This window comes from Platichthys flesus, chromosome 24, assembly GCF_949316205.1.
Source record: "Platichthys flesus chromosome 24, fPlaFle2.1, whole genome shotgun sequence".
Lineage (NCBI taxonomy): Eukaryota > Metazoa > Chordata > Actinopteri > Pleuronectiformes > Pleuronectidae > Platichthys > Platichthys flesus.
In genome coordinates this window covers 174,850-198,372 of record NC_084968.1, presented here as the reverse complement: position 1 = coordinate 198,372, position 23,523 = coordinate 174,850, and the positions used below count along the sequence as shown (strand labels likewise).

At 39.7% G+C, this 23,523-nt stretch overlaps 1 protein-coding gene and 1 long non-coding RNA gene across 6 annotated transcripts in view; one reads left to right on the top strand and one right to left on the bottom strand.

Annotated features, from left to right (window-relative positions):
- The window catches only part of nat16 (N-acetyltransferase 16), a 58,739-nt gene extending 39,424 nt beyond the window's left edge, over positions 1-19,315 (bottom strand). For 3 of the 4 annotated variants that reach the window (XM_062383998.1, XM_062383999.1, XM_062383996.1), the window contains exons 1-2: positions 19,224-19,315; positions 2,703-2,931 (exon numbers count right to left, since the gene is read on the bottom strand). In XM_062383998.1, the coding sequence (XP_062239982.1) occupies positions 2,703-2,918 (216 nt within the window). In that variant the 5' untranslated portion in view covers positions 2,919-2,931; positions 19,224-19,315. The remainder of the gene's footprint in view (positions 1-2,702; positions 2,932-19,223) is intronic. The other variant, XM_062383997.1, reaches the window with a different exon arrangement.
- Positions 15,564-22,098, top strand: LOC133949917 (uncharacterized). Of its 2 annotated transcripts, none has more exons than XR_009920207.1 (2): positions 15,564-17,008; positions 20,332-22,098. It is a non-coding gene; the product is annotated as an uncharacterized LOC133949917 (long non-coding RNA). The 2 variants fall into 2 exon arrangements; XR_009920208.1 differs by having other exon boundaries at positions 19,207-22,098.
- Positions 22,099-23,523: the final 1,425 nt, after the last annotated feature.

Genomic DNA, 23,523 nt, shown 5'->3' with positions numbered 1-23,523 from the left:
TCCGACATTAGCATCGGTGACAGAGTGCTCATGGCCAACAAGAAAGACAGGGGTAAAAAGAAGCTTGCTGATAGATGGGACTCAAACATTTATACTGTAGTGGACATGAATGAAGGGACACACGCGTACAGGATCCGTGACACAATCAGTGGTCAAGAGAAGGTTATCCATAGGAACTTACTGATGCCAGTCAATTTCCTCCCTGTTGGGGACACAAGTGAAATCTCTGAACCTGCCTCGTCTGAGTCTGTTATAGGATCGTCAGTGTCAGGGACTGTTAATGTGGAAGGAGCCGGAGAGACCCAGTTTGTGAGTGACAGTGTGTCTTTTATTGCCAGTGACAGTCTTAATGCTGACGATGACAAAGACTCACCTGCATCTGATGTACTTAGTCAGGGTGTATCGACTAAACTAGAACCTGTAGATTCTGAGAGGAGGACCATAGATTGGATCACTCAACTGTCGACGCCATGTCCATCAGTAGTGGCTATTTCTGACCACCAGAGCGTGTCCTTTGGTTCCCAAGAATCCTCAGTTTTACAAGAGGACAATCTGCTAGCTGGTTCAGTTACTTGTAATGTCAGCCCTGTGACTGCTGTGGACAATTCAGCACATATGAGGGAGTCGGACTGTGATACTGTGACAAAGACTTCTCATACTGACCTGGTGCATACTGTAGACCAGACTTCACAAATACCCTGTGGCCACTCTATTGCACAAACTCAGGTTAGATCTAGATTTGGTCGGCTGGTTAAACCTGTTAACAGGTTCCTACAAACCATGTCTAGGCAGGATGTTGTTCGGGACAAGTCTGGTGTGTAGTCTATGTTCCAAGCGTTCAATGATTAGGGTTGTATTCAGCTAGTCTACGCCTTAATAAGTCTGAATGTTTTGTTTTGGTTTAATACTCCATTGTTGTTGTTTTCTGATATGCACGAGTTGCATTACACAATGTGTTAGGGTCTTGTGGGGTGTACAAGGCACCCCGTTGCCAGTTGATGGATTGAGGGTTAATCTGCCCTCATGCCACTTCATCCTTATGGGATACTTTTAATGATGGTTTTCTTTAAGATGGCCCTCAGTTTTTTTTTTTTTTTTTTTTTTTGAATTGTAGTGTATGATGGGTACCTACTGTGTAGTTGGTGCTTCACTTCGATAAAATTCAGTGGGGGTGGGTGTAACAGAGTTAAAAATGCACTGTATTTATTTTACTTATAATTTGTATTTGTGAATTTTATTAAGTTATTATTTTATTTTGATAGTGCCACTTGTGGAGGTGATGTTGTGGTGTTCCACCTTTTGTGCTCCCCGAAAGTTTGTTACTTCCTGTTAGCCCTTCCCCCCCTCAGTTTAGTTTTTCATCACTGAGGGTGAGTCACCTGTGTAAAAGCTCTGTGCTGTTTTGTAGTTTTCCTTGAAGGGATGACTGTTGTGGATTGTATGTTGCGTGTATGAGTACAGTGTGCTGTTATTTTGAATGTTTATGTGTTTTGGCAATGTTGTGGCTTGAAATCCACGGAGATGTTATTTACATAATGCGGCCGCCATTTTGTTTTCGCTCCGCGGATTTCGGCAGCCTTTGATGTCAATTTGTTCTGTTTTGTAGTCTTTTGTATGGAGAGAAAGGAGGTTTTAACAGCAAACCTATGTTGATGTCTGCAGGTATGTTTGTTTCTTACTTTGATATAATAACTGTTTCACCAATAATGTGTTATTGTGCAGTTTAGTTTTTCATCACTGAGGTCTTTTGTATGGAGAGAAAGGAGGTTTTAACAGCAAACCTATGTTGATGTCTGCAGATGAATAAAGACCCAAAAACCAAATCCTGAGTCACATTTCAACATCTGTCACATTAACAAGGAAAAAGGAGCATGAGGAACTGTTAGATGATGCATTGCTACTGGACCTGGGGGGCTTGACAGACCTATGGGCAACATTTCTGCAAGTTCTTGCTTAACTAGAGTTAACTTTAACATGGTTGATTTGCAATATGACAGAGCTGAAAGCCAGATAAAGAGACATTGACTATTGGTGACTTCTTGTTAGAGAGACGTTTCCTCAGCTACCTGCATGAACTTTGAATCCACTTTGCTCTGTGAAATGGTGTTTTCACAGATGAAAATAATTAAATCAAAGTATAGGAGCCGGCTTTTTGACAGACACCTCACCCTCAGACTGGCAGTCTGTAGCTATGAACTGTCTGTGAGTGCTTTGTAGTTTGCTACAAAGCACTTACAGACAGTTCAGTCACAGCCATCACACTGATGCTGCATAATATGGAACATAGATCTTTCTTGATTGCATCAGTTGGACCGAAGCATTTCATGTCATTCAAATACAATTCAAGTTGGAATTTCAATCTGGACTGTTTTTTTCTCTCAGTGGTTCAATAGGCAGATCTTGCCTTTTACTTTTACAAAGTTGCTGATGCCTAGACTTTTTTTTACATCTGGGCATGATACATAGGCTCAACAATTTCTCGCATATCTGAATTTCATGCAAAGTTTCAGCTAAAGTTACACATGTTTAAGCAGCTAAATGTGCGATTCATTGGGATGACAAATACAAGCAGTGGTTGCAGATAGGGCCGTAATACAAAGTTATGACATAATAGCATATTTTTCGATCCTGGAATATAAGATATTTGCATTTTTTAACCAAATCATTTTGAAATATTTTAAATAAGTCTTCATTGAACTTACCACTTTTCCCTGTTTGCGAGCCAATATGACTGTACGATTTGTCTCCTGTAGCCAACTGGTGTATCTAGTAGGCAAGTAGTCAAGGCCTCCATAGATATCCTGGCTCATAGCCATGATCTCATCAAAGTCCTCCTCAGTTGCCACAGTAAACTGTAGGCCAGCCTGGGACATTGCCTCTGGGAGCTGGGGCATAGTCAGGCTGGTATCAATCTTCATCTTGAAACAACTGCTGAAATACAAAGTGGAGGAGAGATTATTTTTGATTGTATTCATCAAGTGTCTCTGAGCAGGATGTCCTTGTCAATCAGTCAAAAGAGTTACCCAACTGGTTCTACTTCATAGCACAGTGGTACAAATGCATTTTCTTAAACCCAAATTAGGCATTCCGAAGAGCTGTCCTATTCTACGAGTTGTAAATAGGTGGCAAATACTGGGTAATGTAGAAAAATGTGATGATCAAAAGCAACACAAAGCTTCAAGAGACTGAATGTCTTTTGGGAGCTTGGAGCTTGGAGTTGTTGGAGCTTGTCACTCCAACAACAAATAACAACTGCCGACCAGACATCTCATTCAACTATAGTTTAATAGAAAAATCTCAAATCTATGTGACATAATGCAAAAAGATTAAATTAATTGATCTAGGCACAACGGGAAAACACTCAAAGCTAATTACTATCCACAACAACCAATACTTTCACCATGTCAGCAAAACAATTTTGGAAGCAATAACAAACTTATAACTGTAGCCTACACTATCCACTCTGTCTTAAATGCTGGATCATATTGTATTCTAGAGGGATTGAAGGAGAATATTGGGTAACTATAATTGAGATAGGTCCAAGTCTTGGGGGACAGTTTGGGAAAAGTTTGTATTTGAAATCCATTTCAGCTTGGGGTAATATTGTGTATTCTGTAAAATGCCAATTTAGAGAACAGGCCTCCTTTGACAATTTTTTCAAAACAGGCAGAATTGAACATTAGAGCCCGAGTATTTTAAGGTCAATATTTACTTAACATAAAAACAAATGGTGGACAAAAGGATGAGATTTGCACAGGAATGAATAACACACAGGGCAGAAGGTGTTTAATCCGACCATGTGACCTCAAATCAAGTCTGTGTTTTGTGTGCCACAGGGTACAAAATAGCATTACCCTCTCATCCAATACAACTACTGAATACCACTCTTAAGAGAGGACTTGGCAATAAGGGAAGGGAAAGGGAGGATTAGAAACGGGAACAAAAACAAAGACAGAATGAAACTAAGAAAAAACCTCAGACCTGAGACAAGATGAAGGGAATAAGAAACAGAAACACAGAGGGAATAGGAAGTGGAATACTGGCACCTATTTTGATCCCTGTCTATTCCAATAAATCTGGTAAATCCATACCCTCATGCCACTAATCTGTTCACTAATATGCTCTGATACCCACTCCAAATAACAACTATTTCACCATAGCTTGGCTAAATAATTCATAGAATTAAATGTAAAATAAGTGTTTCGATCGCAAATTTTGCCACGTGGTTGCATATTAATCCATCTAGCTGAGGTACATGAGGATATAAGAAATAATCTTTTTTAACTTGTGTGTTCGATACTGAGATGGGGTGAGGGTCATTGGCGTAGGTACACAAAATGACATGTTCTGGCAGCAGTTCTATGAGACAAAGCAAAATGTAGATTACATTGAATGTGTAATAATACCACATAAAATTAACACTCAACAGGTGTGAGCTGTTCCGCATCTCCACCAAGGAAAACAAAAACAAAAGGTTTATGCTTACGAGTTTAGCATTTATTAGATTAAAACATAATGCTTGAACACATGATGCAGTATATTGTGACAATAAAAAAAAGTTTGGGAGAAAAAAAATCTGTACACAAGATAAGTGATACAATGAGACATCAATTGAAGTAAATGATAACATAACATAACATATTTGTAGTGCTGGATATTGAAACTAGTTTGGGATAGTTGTTGCTTTTTTATCAAACTTTGTTCATAGTTTCAAAAAAAAGGTGGCAGCCTTTGATTAGATATTTTAAATGAAAGGATAACATTTTCTCAACATTAACTGATTGATTGATTTGCAACTGTTCTATGTTATTTCAATGAAAGTACAACACCCAGGTGCCTGCAACTTTTACAGCACAGAGCTTCAGAAGCTACCTCAAATATTTTCCTCGCTACTGAAGCAATACAAATGAAATAAGGATGTGCCAAGTGGTGCTAGCAAAACTTAAACAACACATCACAGAAGCAGGGGCCAGTATAGACACAATAGACGATGGCAAGGAACTACTGACATATAATGTCTCTATCCACAGCGTGGAATAGTTTCTGGCAAGATGGGAAAAGGAAAAAGTAGGACTATATTCAAGTGTCACTTCAACAGAAACAACTACATCCACAAGTCATAAAATATAACAGTCATGACGTTTCCATTTTCTAGTATGCCAAAGGTGGAACATGGCAACAATAAAACCTGGACATTTTTATTTTAATATAAAAACTCAACCCATGAAAGAGGTGGGCTAGGGCTTTCAAGGTGAGTGTCCTGAGCATTTGAGTACATCCATAAGATGCATCCAAAGATTAAGTGTTATCAGTGAAGCACATAGATAGCAGGGATAGAAAACCCTAGATAAGGTAATGTCTCCTCAAACAAGGTCCAGCAATACAAAAGGACCCAAGGTGAAGGCTGGGCAAATGACCCGGCATAATGTGGCAAGACAATCCTGAAAGAATAATGTGTCATGGTTTGGTATTTTTAAAGTGTTTTGTCTTAGTGTTATTTTTCCGCCTCTTTAGTACTTTCCTTGTGTTTATGTTTGTCTGAGTTGATTCGGTGTCGCATGTTTTACCTTTCCTGTTTTATTTTGTAGCCTCTGTTCCCAGTGTGTTTTCTTCACTTCCCGTCTCTGTCTGCACCAGTCCTCATGTGTTCAATTGCCCCTGCCTTCCCTGTGTGTGTATATGGGCCTCTGTGCTTCCGTTTGGCCTTGTCGGTTGTTTGTCGTCGCAATGTTTTGTCTAAATGTCTGTCTTATGTCCTGTCGTAATCTCCTGTGCTTTTTGGTATCCCTTGTCTCCTGAGCTCCTGTCCTCTGCATCTCCTCCTAAGCTTCTGATGTTTTCCCCCGTGTGCTTTGTGTTTTCTGTTTTGGCATTTAGAGATTCCTTTGTTTGTTGTTTCGTTCCTGTTGGACATTAACCTATTAAAATGACACTTTTTGTTCAAACTCTGCATCCTGGGGTCATCTGCTTCAACGAACCTGACATAATGTTGAGGAATGTCAGTGCTGGACTGTTATATCATCAAAGTACTAATAGCAGAAGAATGGAAAGGGTCACTGAGAAGGTTGGCACAAAGTAGCAGTATCCATTGATTTCAACATCATAAAGATTTGAATATGAGATGTTAAAGACGTACAAGAACTTATTGTTGACATATTACATAGCAAGTGCTAAATTCTACAATTACAGTGGTGCTGCAATTTTGATGGCACACTGAAGCAGAGCAGAGTGCTGGGATGCCTGGAATTTTAACATAATTTGGGGGATGGTGTACTGGGTTGTTGCATTAGTTAACTACAGTAGTGTGAAGCTTATAAGTTTAATTTATTATTTAATGAGAAAAATTTTTTTCCATTAGGCTGGTTTGAGAGAGGTGACTCAAATTTATGGCTGAAACATGTTGACAAGGTGTAACTATCAGATAAACAGCTTCTTCTTTACTATTCACAAGGATACTAAAAAGTATAGAAATGTCCAGTGGTTCATCTACATATAGTGTCTCTGGAATGGAAGAAAACAATTGTAAACGTGATCTCAACGCTAACAGTCAGTGTTCATTTTTTACGTTTAGTTGTGGCTAAACATGGTTTATTGTCAGCTCTTTTCATTACCTGTTTGTTTAAGCAGGTCTTTTGATGCCATTAAGACAGAGGATCAGAGGGGGCCAGTGAGTCCCTTTGGGGAATTGTTGTTTTGTAGAGGCTAACTCAAAAATGTTAGACATGTTCCAATAATCTATCAATCAGCCATGTGCGCTGTGAGGGTATTTGTAATGAAAACACTGTCTGGTCACACACACATTCACTAACACACTCACACACACACACACACACACTGGTATTTTTCCATTATGCTTTAAGATGAGCTGACAAGCTTGGCTGGGTTGTCCAGTCCTGCCAATGAGAGCATTGCTAATTTACTTGTATGTTTCTCTCTCTCTCTATCTCTATCTCTCTCTCTCTCTCTCTCTCTCTCTCTCTCTTTCTCTCTCTCTCTCTCTCATATTTTGTTCCCATGAGTAGCAGTCAGGATTATCGTTGGCTAAAATGTATTGTTACAATTTACTACACTGTGTTATGACAGATGCAATAATACATTTAGTTTCCATACCCAAATTTGTTGCTGGAAGACTACGCAAATACTTGTCACAAATAATAGCTGTTAGTTATTTAGATTGAGTGGCATTTTAGTCACTACACACTGGTGATCAAAACCAAATATGGCACACATTCCTCATGAATAAAATGTATGTCTCTTGTTTTCCCACGCTGCCTGCCTATACATGAAACAAACCAGTGACACACAGGCACCAGAAAATGATTAGTTGGATCTTCTTAAATGCATTTTCATTTATTATTACTACACATAAAATATAGCGATATGGTCTCCATAGCTTGACATTATGAAGAAAGAAGCTAGGGTTACTGCCAACCGATATATTTACTGGTATTTAAATGGAAAGCTGATTTCATTTTAATACATAAAAAGTCATATAGAGGCTCAATATGCAGTGCTGTTCTATTACACCATTCACACTCTGCAGATGCCACAGTCAATTCAAGGGTTCAGTGTCTTGCCCAAGGACAATCTTGCTTTAGGACAAGACCATGATCTTCTGGTTAGTGGATGACTCACTCTACTTCCTCAGCCATGGATAACCCAGTTCTGTGGTCTGTATGACTTTGTGTGAGATGTTTTTCATTCAAAATATGGGTCTCTTCGGGCACAGAGGTACCCATATCAAATGTTTGATTCACAAATTGTCAATCAGTTGTTGAAAGCCCTGTTATATAAAATACTTTATATAAAAAATTATTATGTACAGTATATATATATTACATTTTTTCCTTTTGTGGTTCGATCCAAGTGTAGGTATAACACAAATTTATTTAATATGGTATACATTCGATTTTATCCAACCGTAAGTGACCTTCTATAAATCAATACCTTCAATGATAATTGACGCATGCCAGGCCAGCCAATACTGGCTCTAACTCTGTAGCAGTCTGTTAATTAGGTGCATAGTGTGCAGAGTCCCTGCTGCTAAAATTAACTCTGGTAAATTTTCCCAATTGTTGAAAACAGATACAATTATTATTTTATTACCTTTAAAATCCTTGTGTCTCTTCAAATGCGCTTTAAAAGCTATACAAATGTTGAACTAAAATAAATATGTATTGCAAAAACATTTATACATGTTGCTCCTTTTTTTGCTCAGAGTGGGACATCAGCCAGTGGAAGCAAACGTGGTGCCTGGTGAAATCATATTTGAATACATTAGAAGTATTATTGTTTACCAGGAACACAAAGACAGATATGGCCAACACTACTCTGCATCTGATTGACTTACTCTAATCTTATTATCCTAACTAACCAATCAAACGCAGAGTATGGCAGGTTCAGGGTTCAGCATCTTGCCCAAGGACACTTCAGCAATGCAGACAGGGAAGAATGGGTAACGAAATACCGACGTTCAGGTTGGAGGATTAGTGGTGCACCTATGTATCGGCCGTACATCGGTAGCGGACGATATTCGCCTCATTTACTGCCATCGGCGCATCGGTAATAAACTTGACTTTCACCGATGGCATAGCCGATGTTCATTGGTGTGTTTTCTGCAGCCTGCCAATCTGGCATCCAGATTATATCCCTAGGTGGTGGTACACTCACACACCAAGAAGGCCACATGCCAATGCAACAAGGAAGTGCACATGCGAGGTAAGCAGCGAGTTAACATGCTGCAAGAGCGACGGAAGCGGCTGTGACACGGTGCGATTTGGGCTGCTGTGCCAGCTCCAGCTCCCACTGCTCCCACTGCGGGGCTGAGCTGGGGTGCTGGGGCTGTCCGAGGCGGTGATTTTAGTTGATCCCAGCTGCTCTGTCATCGCATCCACAGATCCGCTGCTGCCTCGGACAGCTCGCCTGACTCTGGTTCAAAACGATATGGTTGCGAGATTGTATCGCCCAACAGGAACCATATCAACTTGTGGTAAAATGTCCCTGCATCCAGGCTGGCGGTGGAGCCAGCCTCGCCTGCAGCTCCTGACCCGTGGTCCCCATCTGTGGAGAGACCGACGCCTGCAGCCGCTATCCCTTGTTCCCCGTAAGCCGAGAGGCCGACACCTGCAGCCCCTGTACTGTGTCACCTGTCGCCGTGACGCCCGGGCGGCGTCTCCCACCTGCCCGGCCTCCGGAGAGACGCTGCTTACGTCAACACCCACCTGCTCTACTTCCGGAGAGCCTCGGGGGGGCAGGCTGGCTTTCTTTCCTGGTCCGTGGGGGGGGTTGGGGGTGGGGAAGCAGGTTAGGCCGGATGAATTCCTGGTGGAGGTGAGGGGGCTGGGAGTTACTGAGCTGGAAAGCTCAGGGAGATTACATTTGTAGTTTGAATTTATGTTTGGATTCAATAAACATGTTAAAAACAGAATGGTTCATCTCTGGTTGTTGTAGTGAGAGCACTGTGGCTAGATCTACTGCCACAACACTTTCAAACTGTTAAAAACACACTGACAAATAAAAAAAAAATGATAGCAAATATAATGCATTTCAGTGCAGTTTCGGTCTAGATGCATTTCATTCCACACTCATGAGGTTACTTTGACCTTTGACCTTTGACCACAAGTGTGATCAGTAAATATTTGTGTTCAATTCACAAAATCTGTCAAATCAATCTTAAAGGGCTTGTCAGACTGTGTAAAATGCATTTTCTGGGCTTTACTATCCGTAATGACTTGAAGGGGGTCAGTAGCCTCAAAGTAAAAACAGACACTCCGCACAGATACACTCTTCTAGACCCCAACCCAGCCTCCTCCACCACCAACACTGCTCCCCGTCACCTCCTCCACCACCCCTCCACACAAAATGCGACATCAAGCATACTAAATAGCTATTAGCTTGTTTCTTCAACTTTAAACAACTGATATCTCATCTCAGGGGCACCACTACCTGAAATTAAATCACAGAAAGGTGTAAAACATGTGCCCTTAAGATATCCCATTCAACAGGCCAAAAATATGTTTGGTGAGTTCACCATGACGTTGACATATACTTTTGACCACCAAATTCGAATCACTTCATCCTTGATTACAAGTGAATTTGTGTGAACAGTTTTTTCCCTATGGCAGTGGGGCTCACAAACAAGCCCCCTGCATCACACTGACTCTGTTGACCCCCCCCCCCCCCACACACATAATTTATAACTATATATAACTGGCACTATCACCAATCTCTGCACCTTAGAACCGCACATAACTCTCTTACTGTATAGATTGTTGTTCTATTGTTGTTTTTATATTGTTGTTTGTACAGTGCACCAACCACACCAAGGTAATTTTCCTGTATGTGCAAATATACATGGCAATAAAAATAATTCTGATTCTGATTCTGAAATTTGTAGCAATTCCCTCAAAGTGTTCCTAAAATGTAGTGTTCATGAGTTTAAATGACTTTTGGTTATACTATGACAATTAAGTGTTCCCTTCATTTTTTTAAGCAGTATACTTTAGTACAGTCAATATTTTAATTATTTATTTTTTCTGTGAAATATCTTTAAAGCTTCAAAGAAAAAAGTACATCACTTATGCGATGCTACTTGTTGTTAGCGTGTTGTTAGTGACATTTTATGATTTCTGAAAGAGAATTGTTGCGAATGAGTAAACAAGCTTATTTTAGAGAGGAATTGCACTGTAACCCTTAAGATACAGATACACTTTATTAGTCCCACACACATGCACACATGCACACACACACGACATGCAAGGGGGGAAATTTGTTTTCTGCAATGACCCATCTGGTGTACACAGGGGGACACACAGAGCAGTGGGCAGCCATGCACGGCGCCCCGGGGAGCAGATGTTAGGGGAGTAAGGTGCCTTGCTCAGTGGCACTTAGACAGCGGGGTTGGGGTAGGCACTTTGACAGTGTGGAACAGATCCAGGTGTTGTCCGTCCAGGTCTGTTGTTCTTGTTGTCACTCCATGGAATACTTTGCATATTGTGTGAATATGCATGCTGGTAATATGAAAAAAGTTACTAAATGCCTCGGTCAGACTAATTTATGCGCCCATGTTATGTGATAAGAGAGTCCACCCAGTGTGAGCAGCATGTCTCACACACGTCTCACAACCGTCTCCCACTTGGGCCATCCTGACTGCGTGAGCATCACAGGTGCGACGTAGAATGTCTTGGTTTATATTTAGAGTTTAGAGTTGTCCATGTTATCAGATCAGAGTGGCCACAACCCCTGCAGAAGTAAACACCGAAAGTTATCTTACACCGCAGTTTGAATGTCTATCTGACGAAAATGTCACACATAAATATTTGCTAAACTTCCTGTACCCGTATCATTGGTTTTAACAAGGTTTTGATTATTATCACAGGACCATAAAATGTAAGGTTTCATACAGTTGTGTCCTGGCATTTAGTTGCATGCATAAATCTAATTTTATTTCAGATAATAGAATAACAGGATCCTCCAATTGTAGACACGCTGCCTGTGTGAACAACAGACGGTGCAGACCACAAGCCCTGCTAATGCAGCAGTGTGGCCCGGGTGTCAGGAGCGTTAGCGCCTCAGGGTCTCACTTTTTTCTCTCCAGGTAACACGGAAAGCAAACATTCTCTTTCAAGACCATTTCAATGTCTGTTTTTCTATTTGCAATCATTCCTGTACCTTTTTCAAACTAAAAGGACTTGCGCTTCTGTTGATTTAATCTCTTCATTTGTTTAAACAAGGGTTGGATTGTTATTGTAGGGCCGGAAGAAGCACAGCTTTTTTAGAGTCCTGGCATCTAGTTTCATATATAGCTGTACTTTTCCAGGAAATACAGTTGTTATACCAGAAACCTCATGTAATTTAAAGGGTACCAACTGAATAACGTCGGTACCTCAGGGTTGCAAATTCTGTTTTAAAATTATGGTACCTGTAAGTGCATCTGGGTGAGTGTACTTTAGATAAAAAACGAGAGAGCAAGATCCTGTGATTCACCCTTGGAACTAGATCAAGCCAAGCTCATCACTGATCAGTGCACACAGTCAGAACAATGGCAAGTCAATGGTGCAGACACCCAGGGAGCCGTGCACAGGCCAGGGCACAGACCCAGGGACCGTCAGAGTGTGCACAACCCGGCCACAGCTTCACCAACGCATCACCCAGGGAGGCATGGGGCTTTTTACCGGCTCTGTCAGTAATTTCTGTGTCTTTATCATTTGCACTGCACACATCGGACTGAGACAAGCAAAACTGACTGGTTTTCCATTTGCCACGCCTTTACACTCTGCAAGTCAATATATTTGGCCAATCAGATGGAGCCCTGCTGCCCTACATACTGAATGAAATATATTCAGATCAATACGTTTTTCCGTCAATGAATGGTTGTCAGAAGAGAATAGAGAGAGAACAGAGAATTTGCGAGGTGGCTCCATAAAATTTGCTCCTACTCCTCCCGCCTAAATTTTAACGAGGAAGTTATCATGTGTGTCCCGGGTCAAATTCATCAGAATTAGTTGTTTATTATAAAGTCAAGAAGAATTGCGTAGCTTATTTATGTTATTCCCAGAACCTGAGGAAAAGGCAATACACACAATCTCCGCTGCTTGCTCGCTCTTTCTCTGATCTACTAAAGTTGAAATTATATTGCATATCACATGTTTTCCTAATATCGTGCAGCCCTACTGTATGTGTGTGTGTGTGTTCCATTACCTATCCTTATGTTCCGGGACTATCATACAGAAGCTACACAATTGTTTTATAGTATCAACTGCTTATAGTGATGACATTGGCCTAGGACAAACCTTATCCATTAAGCGTTTTCCATTTAGGTGGGAGGCCGAGGCAGCATGGAATTTGATGGAGGGATCCCCAGTTACTTCAATTCAATTGGATTTGGCTGCAATGCTGTTGTGATGTGATGGTTAAGGTTAGTAAGGGGCCCGGCTGGGGAATGCAGTAAGTCAATGAGCATCCTCACAGCTATAGAAATACGTGTGAGGGTGCGTGGCTGTGAACATGTGCACATGCAGGACCACTTTGGGTCACAAGCATTTATGTAAGTCAGGAGCCTGTACCAAAGGATTTTAGAGGGGAAGGAAAATGCTGAAAAATGCATCACAGCTTGCTGTAGTGCATCTTATAATGCTTAATAATTAAGTCAAAAATCTGAGTTAAGCTGAATCAAAATCTAACTAGATCATTCAATATTTTCATTGTCAACCAAATCCCATATGAAGAGCCAAGTACCAGTGCCATGTGTGTCTAAAGCTTAATATATTATATTGCTCATTGGTCATTAAGAGAATTATTGTCCACAATGACCCTGTTCAGTTCAGACCTGGTATTAACAAACCTTAGCAGAGGTGTTTTGTATATATGTAAATGCTTTAGCTTGCCTTTGTAAATCAATCACACAAACATTTGGAGCAGTCTGAGGGACATGTGGCCAAATTCACAAATCAAATGTTTTCTGGTCGACTTTTCAGCTAAGGCCCTGTGACCCACTTAAGTTGGTATTTTTTACTCTTCTCTTTCAAATACAGTTGTTTTATGTATTTGTGGCCCCTGCAGCAGTACTGACCACACACACACACACAAACACACGCACACACACACAAACACAAACACACACAGGCCTCGTTGACTTTGCAGTAGTAGAGACATTTCTGCTAAACCAGACAATATCCATCTACCCCTCTCCAAGCCTCCTCTTGACCTTTCCTCCTGCCTTCGACTATTTTAATCCAAGTCCTCCTCATATCCCAACTTACTCATTCATTCTTTAAACTCCCCTAAACCTCCTTTTCTCAGCCTCTCTACCATCCCCCCGCTCAGGCTTTTCTCCTCCTCTCCTAAATCTGTCCCTCTCTCTTTTCTCTCCTTTGTCCTCCTCTCCTGGCCTTCTCTTTGCACTGCAGCACCTATATAGTCATTAATCTCAAAGGTTTTAGTGCTATACACATTGTGTGTATGTGAGTGTGTAATGGTGTATATGTGTATCAGAAAAAAATCCTGAAAAGTCAATGTACTACATAAGGCTAATTTAAAACGCACACATTATTTGTCTGTGGGACGCAAATGATTGTTTGCTGCCAAAGTTGGCACAATGAAAAATGTATAGTTTCCAAGTTGCTATCTCAGGGTCCAGTTTACTAAACTTGTTTGTTTGTTAGCTTTTTTTTACTGTTACTATACTAGGTATTCACTAAATAACCTTTCCTTACCCTAACAATGATCTTGCTTGGAAGTAAGCTCAGACAGATATGTGTTATTTAAACATGTATTCTATAGGCAGAGAACGATTGCATTGGCTCTGAGGGTGAGACGCTTTTCTCCAATGCAGGAAAACTGAGATCTGATTGGATTTATTAGACCCTTAGAAACTCTTTCAATTAATGGACAGTACAAGTAGCTTGTCCAAAAGGTCCTGTACGATGAAAAGAAAAAGTTTTTCTGATTAATGAGGGAAAGTTTGACTAGCTGCAGTCAAACATCATAATTTGTTCATAATGTGTTGCAGGTTGTCTAGGGAGACATTTAACATTGACAACAAAAGTAAGCTTACACAAGCTACATTTGTATTAATATAAATTAAATGTGGTATCACTATGTGAAATTAAATAAAGTTGAATCTAATTGAAATCTAATCAAAGATCTTCTATTGCTAAAACACAAAAAAACATAGATGTGCCCATCCCATTACTTCATAGATGGCACGTTATCCTGCTTTTGTTTGCATGGTAAATAGTTAGTGGTCTGTATTTATATAGCACTTTTCTTATCTTGGTGACGACTCAAAGAGCTTTACATTACCATTACCATTGCCATTCACCCATTAACTCACACTTTCATACAGTGCATCTATGTGCAGCACTTTCTCTATCACACATTGCACAGCCATTCCATACTTCAGGTTAGTGAACAACCCACTTTACCTCCTAAGCTGCAGTTGTCCATATAATAGACAGAGAGACTGGACTATGGGAATAAATGTGTTGACAGAGGTGGAAAGAATAGGATATCCCTTTTGTGTTTTCTTATTTTTTCTTTCTCTTCCATGATTAATACAATAGGGCCTCCACGCGTTCAATTCCAAATACCAAACTGTCAAAAGACATCAGCTCAAAACCACTATCTCACTTTCTCTCCCTCATGACAATGGAAAGTATCTCAGTCATCATGTAATGTAATTTAAGAACCATAGTCAAAATAAGAACACGGGTTGGACTCATGGTCAAATCCAGAAACAAACAAACTACTTCTGTCTATTATCAAATTAATGTTTTTACAACAGGAAACATGTAACTGTTCTTGAACACAACTCCAGAAATTTGTACAGGGAATTATTAAGGAATATTCAGGTGAGATGACACACTGAGATGTCTGTAAGGCAATGAAAGGCAATCAAAGATCTCTTTAAATATGAAAAAGTTTAAAGAAATTAATGAGTCCTCCATGTTCAACTCCCTCAGGAAGAAAAAAGAATAGGACATCTGAAACTGAAAAGTTTCCTCCACTACTTTCAGCCATTTGTCTATGGGCCAAAATAAATCAAGCTCTCTGTTACCCAAAAGATAAAGAAAAACACAAAATCACGCCAGGTAGATGGTGAAGAGCTGATGCTCAAGTACTTTTTTCTGAAAAAGACTAGACTTTCTTTTTTTTTAACTAATGTTGAATATTTTAGATATCTGTATGTTGGTGATAATTTTATTTTAGATATTTTTATTCCAAACAACTGCAGCTTTTTCATAGCTGTGGTACCTACAGTACTTTCAAATGTCTACTACTGCAATTAAAATCCCAATTCATAGTTGCAGATGGACCCCATTGTAACTGCTCCAACCACGATCACTTTGAGACAGGTGATAGAGTTACAAGGGTATTAATAAGATAGGATCCACGTCAAATGGCACAAATCAAATATATCTGCTTACACTCTCAGTATACGATAGAACAGCCACTTGCAGATATCAGAAAATCATCTATCTATGAGGTGCATACATGTATGTAGGTGCCATTACAGCTAATATCCTCTGGTCTGAGGCTCATTGGGTCCTTTTTTTTATGCAGAGTGACCCTTTTTGAGCGGATACATTCCTTGATGACCACGTCTGAAGACGTAATGCCTAAAATATAGATCACTTTCTAAATATGTGTATATTCAAAACTATGACTGGAAGCCATTGTCATACATCTCTTAATGCTAGCCCAAAATTATTTGTGCCCATGCTGTCAGTTGATTATACCAAATATTATCATTTTACATGTGTTTCGCTGAGCTAAATCTGTTCTAGTTTTTCCAATGTGAGAATTTTAGTTTTTTCTCTAGACTTCTACATAGGTTTATAAAAACTATTGTAGCTGTTTCCCTAATAACTAAGGTTCTGACGTTTTATAGCCCAGCTGATTATTCCCTTGAAATAATCAACTGAAAACTGATAGAGAAAATAAATAGCCACAGCCCTTATTTAGGAAATGTCCAATCCTGCAAAATAGATGTTGATCATCCTCTAAGAATTTCCTAATCAAGATAAGCAGATTGGTTTATAAATTCCTATCTCAAATCACTGCATACAAATCAGCATTGGTTCCCTGACATTAGTAATTAGGTGTGTTCATTAAAGGCGTCAAATAAATGTTCAGCAAACTACATAACAAAAAACTGTCCGACAGTTGTAAGCTAGAAATAAATCAACAACATTCAAAGTTCAAGGTTTATTTCAAGCATAATTCCAGCTTCTCCAACGTTAATGTTAAATGGTTTGTGTTTATATAGCGATTTTCTAGTCTTGATGACCACTCAAAGCTCTTTACAGTACAGTTTTTTACATTCATCCCTTCACACACACATCATACAGTACATATATTAACAGCACTTTGTTATTCTATGAGGAGCAATTCAGGGTTCAGCCTCTTGCCCAAGGACACTTCGGCATGCAGATGGGGAAGACTGGGGATCGAACTGCCGACCGTCAGGTTGGAGGACGACCGCTCTGCCCCTCAGCCACAGCCGAATGTGAGGACCTTTTATTTTACATCACTGTCAGACTTACTTTAGGACTGTTGATATGACTTTCCTTCCTATCTTTATTCAAGAACAGCCTACAGATTTTGAAATGGTTTTACCTCAAACTCTGCCCTCTCTCTCTCAGACTCCCTTCTCAGGTGTAAATATGCTTTGCTCCTTCTCTAAACTGTACATCTGCTCTCAGATATACTGTTGTTGCAAAAATGCCCGGAGCTTGAGTTTGACTCCTTCTGTCGATCTAAGGTTGCTTCTGTGCACTCACCAAACTTCTGTTCTCACATTTCTGATTTCACAAACAGAATTTTGTGAAAATACCCTATCACAACCAATAGAAAGTCAAGTGTTAAATTGGCCGGTATCTCACTGAAAGTGGATTTGCTCTACTTCTTACAGCTTTTTTTTTCAGGCAATTACAGTTAAACCAGTTTCAGTAGATCAGTCATCAACTTAGCTCATATTTTTATTTTAATGGTGCGTTTACCCTTAAGATTTATTTGGTCATATTTGCAGCCAGGGGATAGATCCGTGATATAAGACTTGATAGATTGATAACAACATCCATTTAATTATGCAAAGAATGTTGCTAGGCAACTAACAACATATTTCTATTTATTTAAGGGTAATGAATGCAAAAGTAACTTGCTAACAAACTAAAACTCTTTTTTTGACTGGGTTTGTTCAGAAAATATAATTCATATAAACACACTAATTCATATCATTACAGAGTTTAGAATGTGAACATCATTACATCCTCAATGATTATTTTTACATAAATGATGACACATAAAATGCACCTATATGTATTACTTTTTCGATAGTACTTGCTTGAATGACAAATGTCCAAGTCAGCCCTCCTGGCTCAGCCATCAACTATCTTCACTCATCAATTAATCCTGACTGAAGCAGTGGCAGAGCAGATATATAGAGTTAAATGCCCTCAGAGACCTGGTTAGCTGTCAGATGGAAAACCAGCCATAAGTAGGCAATAGCCTTCATGTCAGTACATATATATCAATATCAACTGCTTGTTGGGGGTTTTAGACAGGATCATTTCATAAAAATCCAAGAATAACAGTAGAAGTTAGCCTGAGTGTTAGGAGGACATCAGTATATCTGAGAGCATACAGAACAGGAGAAGAGCAAATCTTCACTCTTACAGGAGCCATTTAAGAGAAACAGCAGGGTTTTAGATGCCAACTGAACTTGAATAAAGATAAGAAATTAACTGCATTCATTTTTCAGAATTTTTGGAAAATGTTTTGACTGTTTTGATTTCACTCAATCCACGATCAGGCTTTCTCCTATCAAAGGTCCAAACCCTAGATATTTAATGTGTAACTATACTAGTCTTGAATAAACCAAAAAATACAATTTTAAACATGATTCTATGCATTGCTATGTATTGGTGTTTTGAAACATGATTTCAGAAGTTTCTGATACATTTTTTCATTCCAAAATTTGTCAACTGATTCATCCGATGAGTCTAATCCTTGATAAATCCAAATGTAAAGAAACACAAAATGTTATCCTGTTCACACAACAGCATCAGTAGTCAATTCTGACACAATCAAAATAAATATCAACAAACGCATAAACAAAAATATTGTAAGCAATGCATTATTTTTTAATTATTGTATTACAAGTGTTATTTTTGAATGCATGTGTTGTTAATCTATTTGGCATACCGTAGTAGATACAGGAATAGCTGAAAACAATGACCTTTACGCAATGTCATCATTCCAAATATGCTTATCGGCGCGTTCAAATGGTAGAGGCGTCACAGGCTCCCTGTAACGGTCCCTGTCATTACAGGGACCGTTATCATAGTGTGAGAATGGTTCAAGGTTTAAGCTCCATAGGCCTGATCAGCAGTGGTGTATGTATTGTATGTCGTCATAAGTGATACCACCGAGATATATGAGCACAGCAGATGGAAAAGAGCCGAAACAATCCAAGATCCCCATCTCATCACTACCGAGGAGCATACGTCACATTTTAAAAACATAACAAATCGCCGCTGGAAATTAACATTAAGCATTACTATATAATCTGATCCTTCACAATGAAAACAGCGGGGCCTTGGCACCACTGAGCACCGCACACGCTCCTACATCATATATGCTGCAGGCTGGTAATTTTCCTCTAGACATCCTATCGGACAGACTGAACCTTCCGTTATGTAACAGAAGGTTGCAGGTCTTACCGGGAATGATGGCCGGTGACGGTGTCCTTGATGCGGTGGTTGGAGGAGACGGAATCTTGCGAAGAGTCACGGCTGTTGTACGAGGTGCACAGTTCCGGGGATGAATGAAAGACAGACAGACCGCTACTGTCAATAATCCACGGGAGATCCAACGCGAACCACAAGCCCCGCCCCTCCTGGTTCCTGCATTAAGGCTTTTTTCATACTGACGTCACTGGAAGGGCTCAGCATCCCCCCCTGATCTTAATACATGCCTTTGGAAAATCGTGATCAAGCAGCGTATCAGCTTTGGTGGAGGTACCTTTAGCTCGCAATTGTAAGTTTTGAAGCTATTCAACAGCCTTGGTTTGTACTTGAGATCTTTCTGTGGAACGTTGTGAATGTTTATTTATTACTCTTAATTGAATCTCAGATTTTTATGGGGAGGATCTGGTATAAGTTGCTTGTCTTCCTTCTATCACTGCAAGAGTCCATTGAGCATTATTGTCTCTTACTATGATTAATTTACAAGACTTTTTAATGGGTTGTAGTTTCTGGGCTGATTAAGGCCTGTATTGTTGTATGTGTTTTAAATGGTGAGAGTCGTTCATTATAAGCATCATTGTCAGAACATGAATAAAGTGAAATGTAAATTATGATTAGATAACTAAAATAGAAACAGTTGATGTGGGGCTTTAATTTCTTTCTCAGCACTAAACCTTGCTTTCCATTGGTTAGTGGAATTTTGACAGTGCAGATGAAACAATCCAGGAGCAGAGGAGTAATCCTAGAGCAGACATTTTACACGCACACAGTAGCAGCAGGAGTGCAAAGAGAAGAACTGAAGCTGGACCACAGGCAATCTGAGTCCGATTGCACACTTTGAGCACAAACATATATGACAACAGCAAGAATCACAACCTAATACATGTCAGGGCTGCTGACAGGATGCTTAATGAAAGCATCAACTAGTGCATCACAATGAGCAAAATGCTGTCTCCAAGGCCACAACCCGCATCATTAGCTCCCCCTTGCGGGGGACAGGTCATATTACCCCCTGTGCCTGCTCCTTTTGTCCCTTGAGTTCTCTAAAGTGATATCAAATTTCTTTTCATCCCTGTGTTCGCAGGCTCCACAAAATGCGAATCGTGGTGCGAATGGATCGATGGACCCATAGCCACTCCAAAAAAGCATGACTGATTGCTGTCCTTGCTCCAAAATGGTGGAACCAGCCAGTGGCGTAGTGCAAAATCCCGGAAATGGCCACGTCTACAGGGTTTTGACCAAATTTCAGCTTGATGTGGTCATCCCGCTCGGAAAAGTACATAACAGTATAAAACATGTAATTAAGGACTTGTTATCTTGTGATCTTGATGTCAGTAGGGGGCACTATGACTATGATTGTATATTTGCATGTAGCTGTATTCAGGTTTGGACTCAAATATGTGATGTGCAGATTGGATTAATGTACTAGTGGCAGTCTGTTCCAAAACTTTGGATCCTAATTTCAAAATGCAACATCTCAGATTCCCATTTAGCTGTCTAATCAATGTGCTGCAGATGATAAAGTTGTAAAACTTGAGTTTTTGTCAACATGTTAATGCAGGCCTTAAAATTGTGTAAAGCAATTAAAAATATATGTTCTCTAAGTTTCAGGACAATGGGTTATCAACCACCAACGCAAATTTGTGTTCTTGAAAAAATTGCCATGTATAGAAAAATCATGAAAAAAGTATTCTGCTGCTGTCCCACAACTCTCCCTAACTGGGCATGGTTTCTGTAGCTACCGGGCCTTTTGCTGCTATTAGGTGCTGTCAAAAAGCTAAAATGCTACAGAACACATCCAAGCTGAAGTTTCCCGGAGTACACAGTTTGCCCATTACCTGAAGCAAAGCAGCTGTTGAACCATTTTTGGACATATTTTAAATTAATTACACCATAACAATTATCCTCAGTGTTGTGGTTAATTGCAACGTTGTCCATTCACAGCTTCCTTTCATAACGAAATATGTGAACTCATCACCTGCATGCAGCAGCCTGTGTGAACAGCAGACAACTTATACACAGCAGAACTGCGGCAAGGGAGAACCAATGTTCTAGTTCTGATACATAGTTTTGGGATGGGCTATACTTATGATCACCATGTCCATTAATAAAGTTTATGATGATGTTCTGCAGGCAACTTTGAGACTTTCCTAGAACTCAGCAACCAAGGAATGCAGTAAAAACCGTCAAACTTAACATTTCAGTACTACATTGATCCTATTCTTGGGGTTCATGGTGGGGCAATGCAACCTTATATAGTCACTGGTGAAAGTTATTCTTGTTGGCAAAAGTAATATAGTTCTAAAGATAACCACTTTACTGGTTTGTTATTAGCTACAATATGGTTATTCTTGATTTGATTTTGTGATAGCCTTTATTAGTCTCTAAAATATTAAAATTGCAAGGTTGACTTATTGTCCATTTGACTTAAATGAACTTCTTCCATTGTGCTTTTGTATGTTGTAAAACTTCATGGTGACCACCTTGGGTTCTCTTGGCTCGGAGCACACAGACCCAGAGCTTCAATCACAGATGTTTATTATAATGTATCAACCTCAGCCTATAGATGCTGCACCACTGTGTGCTTTCTTGCCCTACTTCGCTCGAGTCTGGTTCTGTCCACTAATAAATGTAAAAGTGTGTCACCTGGCACTGCCCCTGATGAGTCAGCTCTGCACCGTCTCTCTCTCTGCCCGGTCCTCACTCACCTCCGCAGATGTGTTTTTCTCATGAATTGTAGCTGTATGGGAGCTGTCCAGTGCTGAAAGATGCTTTTTCATTTCCTTGTGGTCACTTAGAGTTTGTGGAATATTCCTTTGCCAAATTCAATTAAAAATTAGATCAACTGTAATGTTTGCCATTTTTTTTTTATGAGGAAAATTAGAACTTACTTAAACTAACTCTGAAAATTTCTATTTTCTTAGCCCCTAAATGTCTGGGTCCAGACCCTCCATAGCACAGGTACAGAAAAGATCCTGACAACAGCATTGGCCTCAGATATCCTTTACATTTTCAATATGTCCCTATTGCCAAGTATGTTCCCAAAGGCCTTTAAAACTGCTGTCATCAAGCCCCTCTTAAAAAAATCAGTCAATCATTCAGATTTTATTTGTATAGCAAAAATTACAATTAGTCTCATTAGTCTCGGCTTAACAAGGTGTATCCTCTATCCTTAACACACAACAAGAGTAAGGAAAACACCAAAAATTGGAGGATTTTTATTTTAGAAAGCTTAGAGAGAGACACATTTGAGGGATATCTCCTCCAATATCAAGTTCAATTATGCCTTATATAGCTGACATTTTTTACAACATTGATTTTGAGATTAGAGCAGGGTGTCTGACAGAAAAGAAGGAAGCAGCAATGACAATTGAGTGTTGAATTGAGTTTAAAATGTGAAAATTCTGGGTCATCCAGGTTTTTATGTTGCTGAAACGTGCCTGAATTTTAGTCAATTGATTACATTGTTCTGGTTTTATTGACAATTGTAATTTTGCGTCATCCATATAACAGCTACAATTTATTGCTAAAAGCTAAAATGCTAGAGCTTACCCCTCCACTAAAGCTTGCCATTGATTTTAACTAAGGTGCCAGTCCAAGTAATTCCGGCTTAGAGAGTCTGGCCATGGGGAATCTTGGAGGCATTGTATACGGAGGTGCAGGAGGGGAAAGCCGTGTTGGATGCCTTTCCGCTCGCTGCTTCGCTTTGTTTGTCTCATTGAGTCAGCGAAAATGCTTGGTGAGGACGATGTGTTGCTTAACCATATGAAGTCAACACCTGGATGTGTTGAGTGCAGCTGAGTTGGATGGGTTCATGTTGCCCAGTTCATACGTCTAAGGCTGAGTACATGAACTGAGAACACAATGTCCAGTTTCTAAAAACAGGGGTCGTTTATTCAGTCACGGGTATCAAAAAGAGCTTAAGGTAGGTCTGTAAATACAAAAACGTGGTCAAAAGCACAAGATAGGACTAGACGTGGATAAATTGCTGGAACTTTACGTACAAGACGAGACGAACTGGCACATGACAGGGAGAGATGCAGACCATATAAACAGAAATCAGGTTAACTACACACTGATGAGACATATAAGGGAGGGGCAAGAAATCCGTGAAAAACAAATGAGCAGGAGTGAAGTTACTTTTAGAGAACAGAGACAAACGTGAGTATCAAAGAAAAACAGGAAGTGACTCAAAACATGATACAGAAAATGCGTGTGTGTACAACCAAGACAAACTGTTCAATAAGAACATTAAATTAAAAAAGATATAAAACAA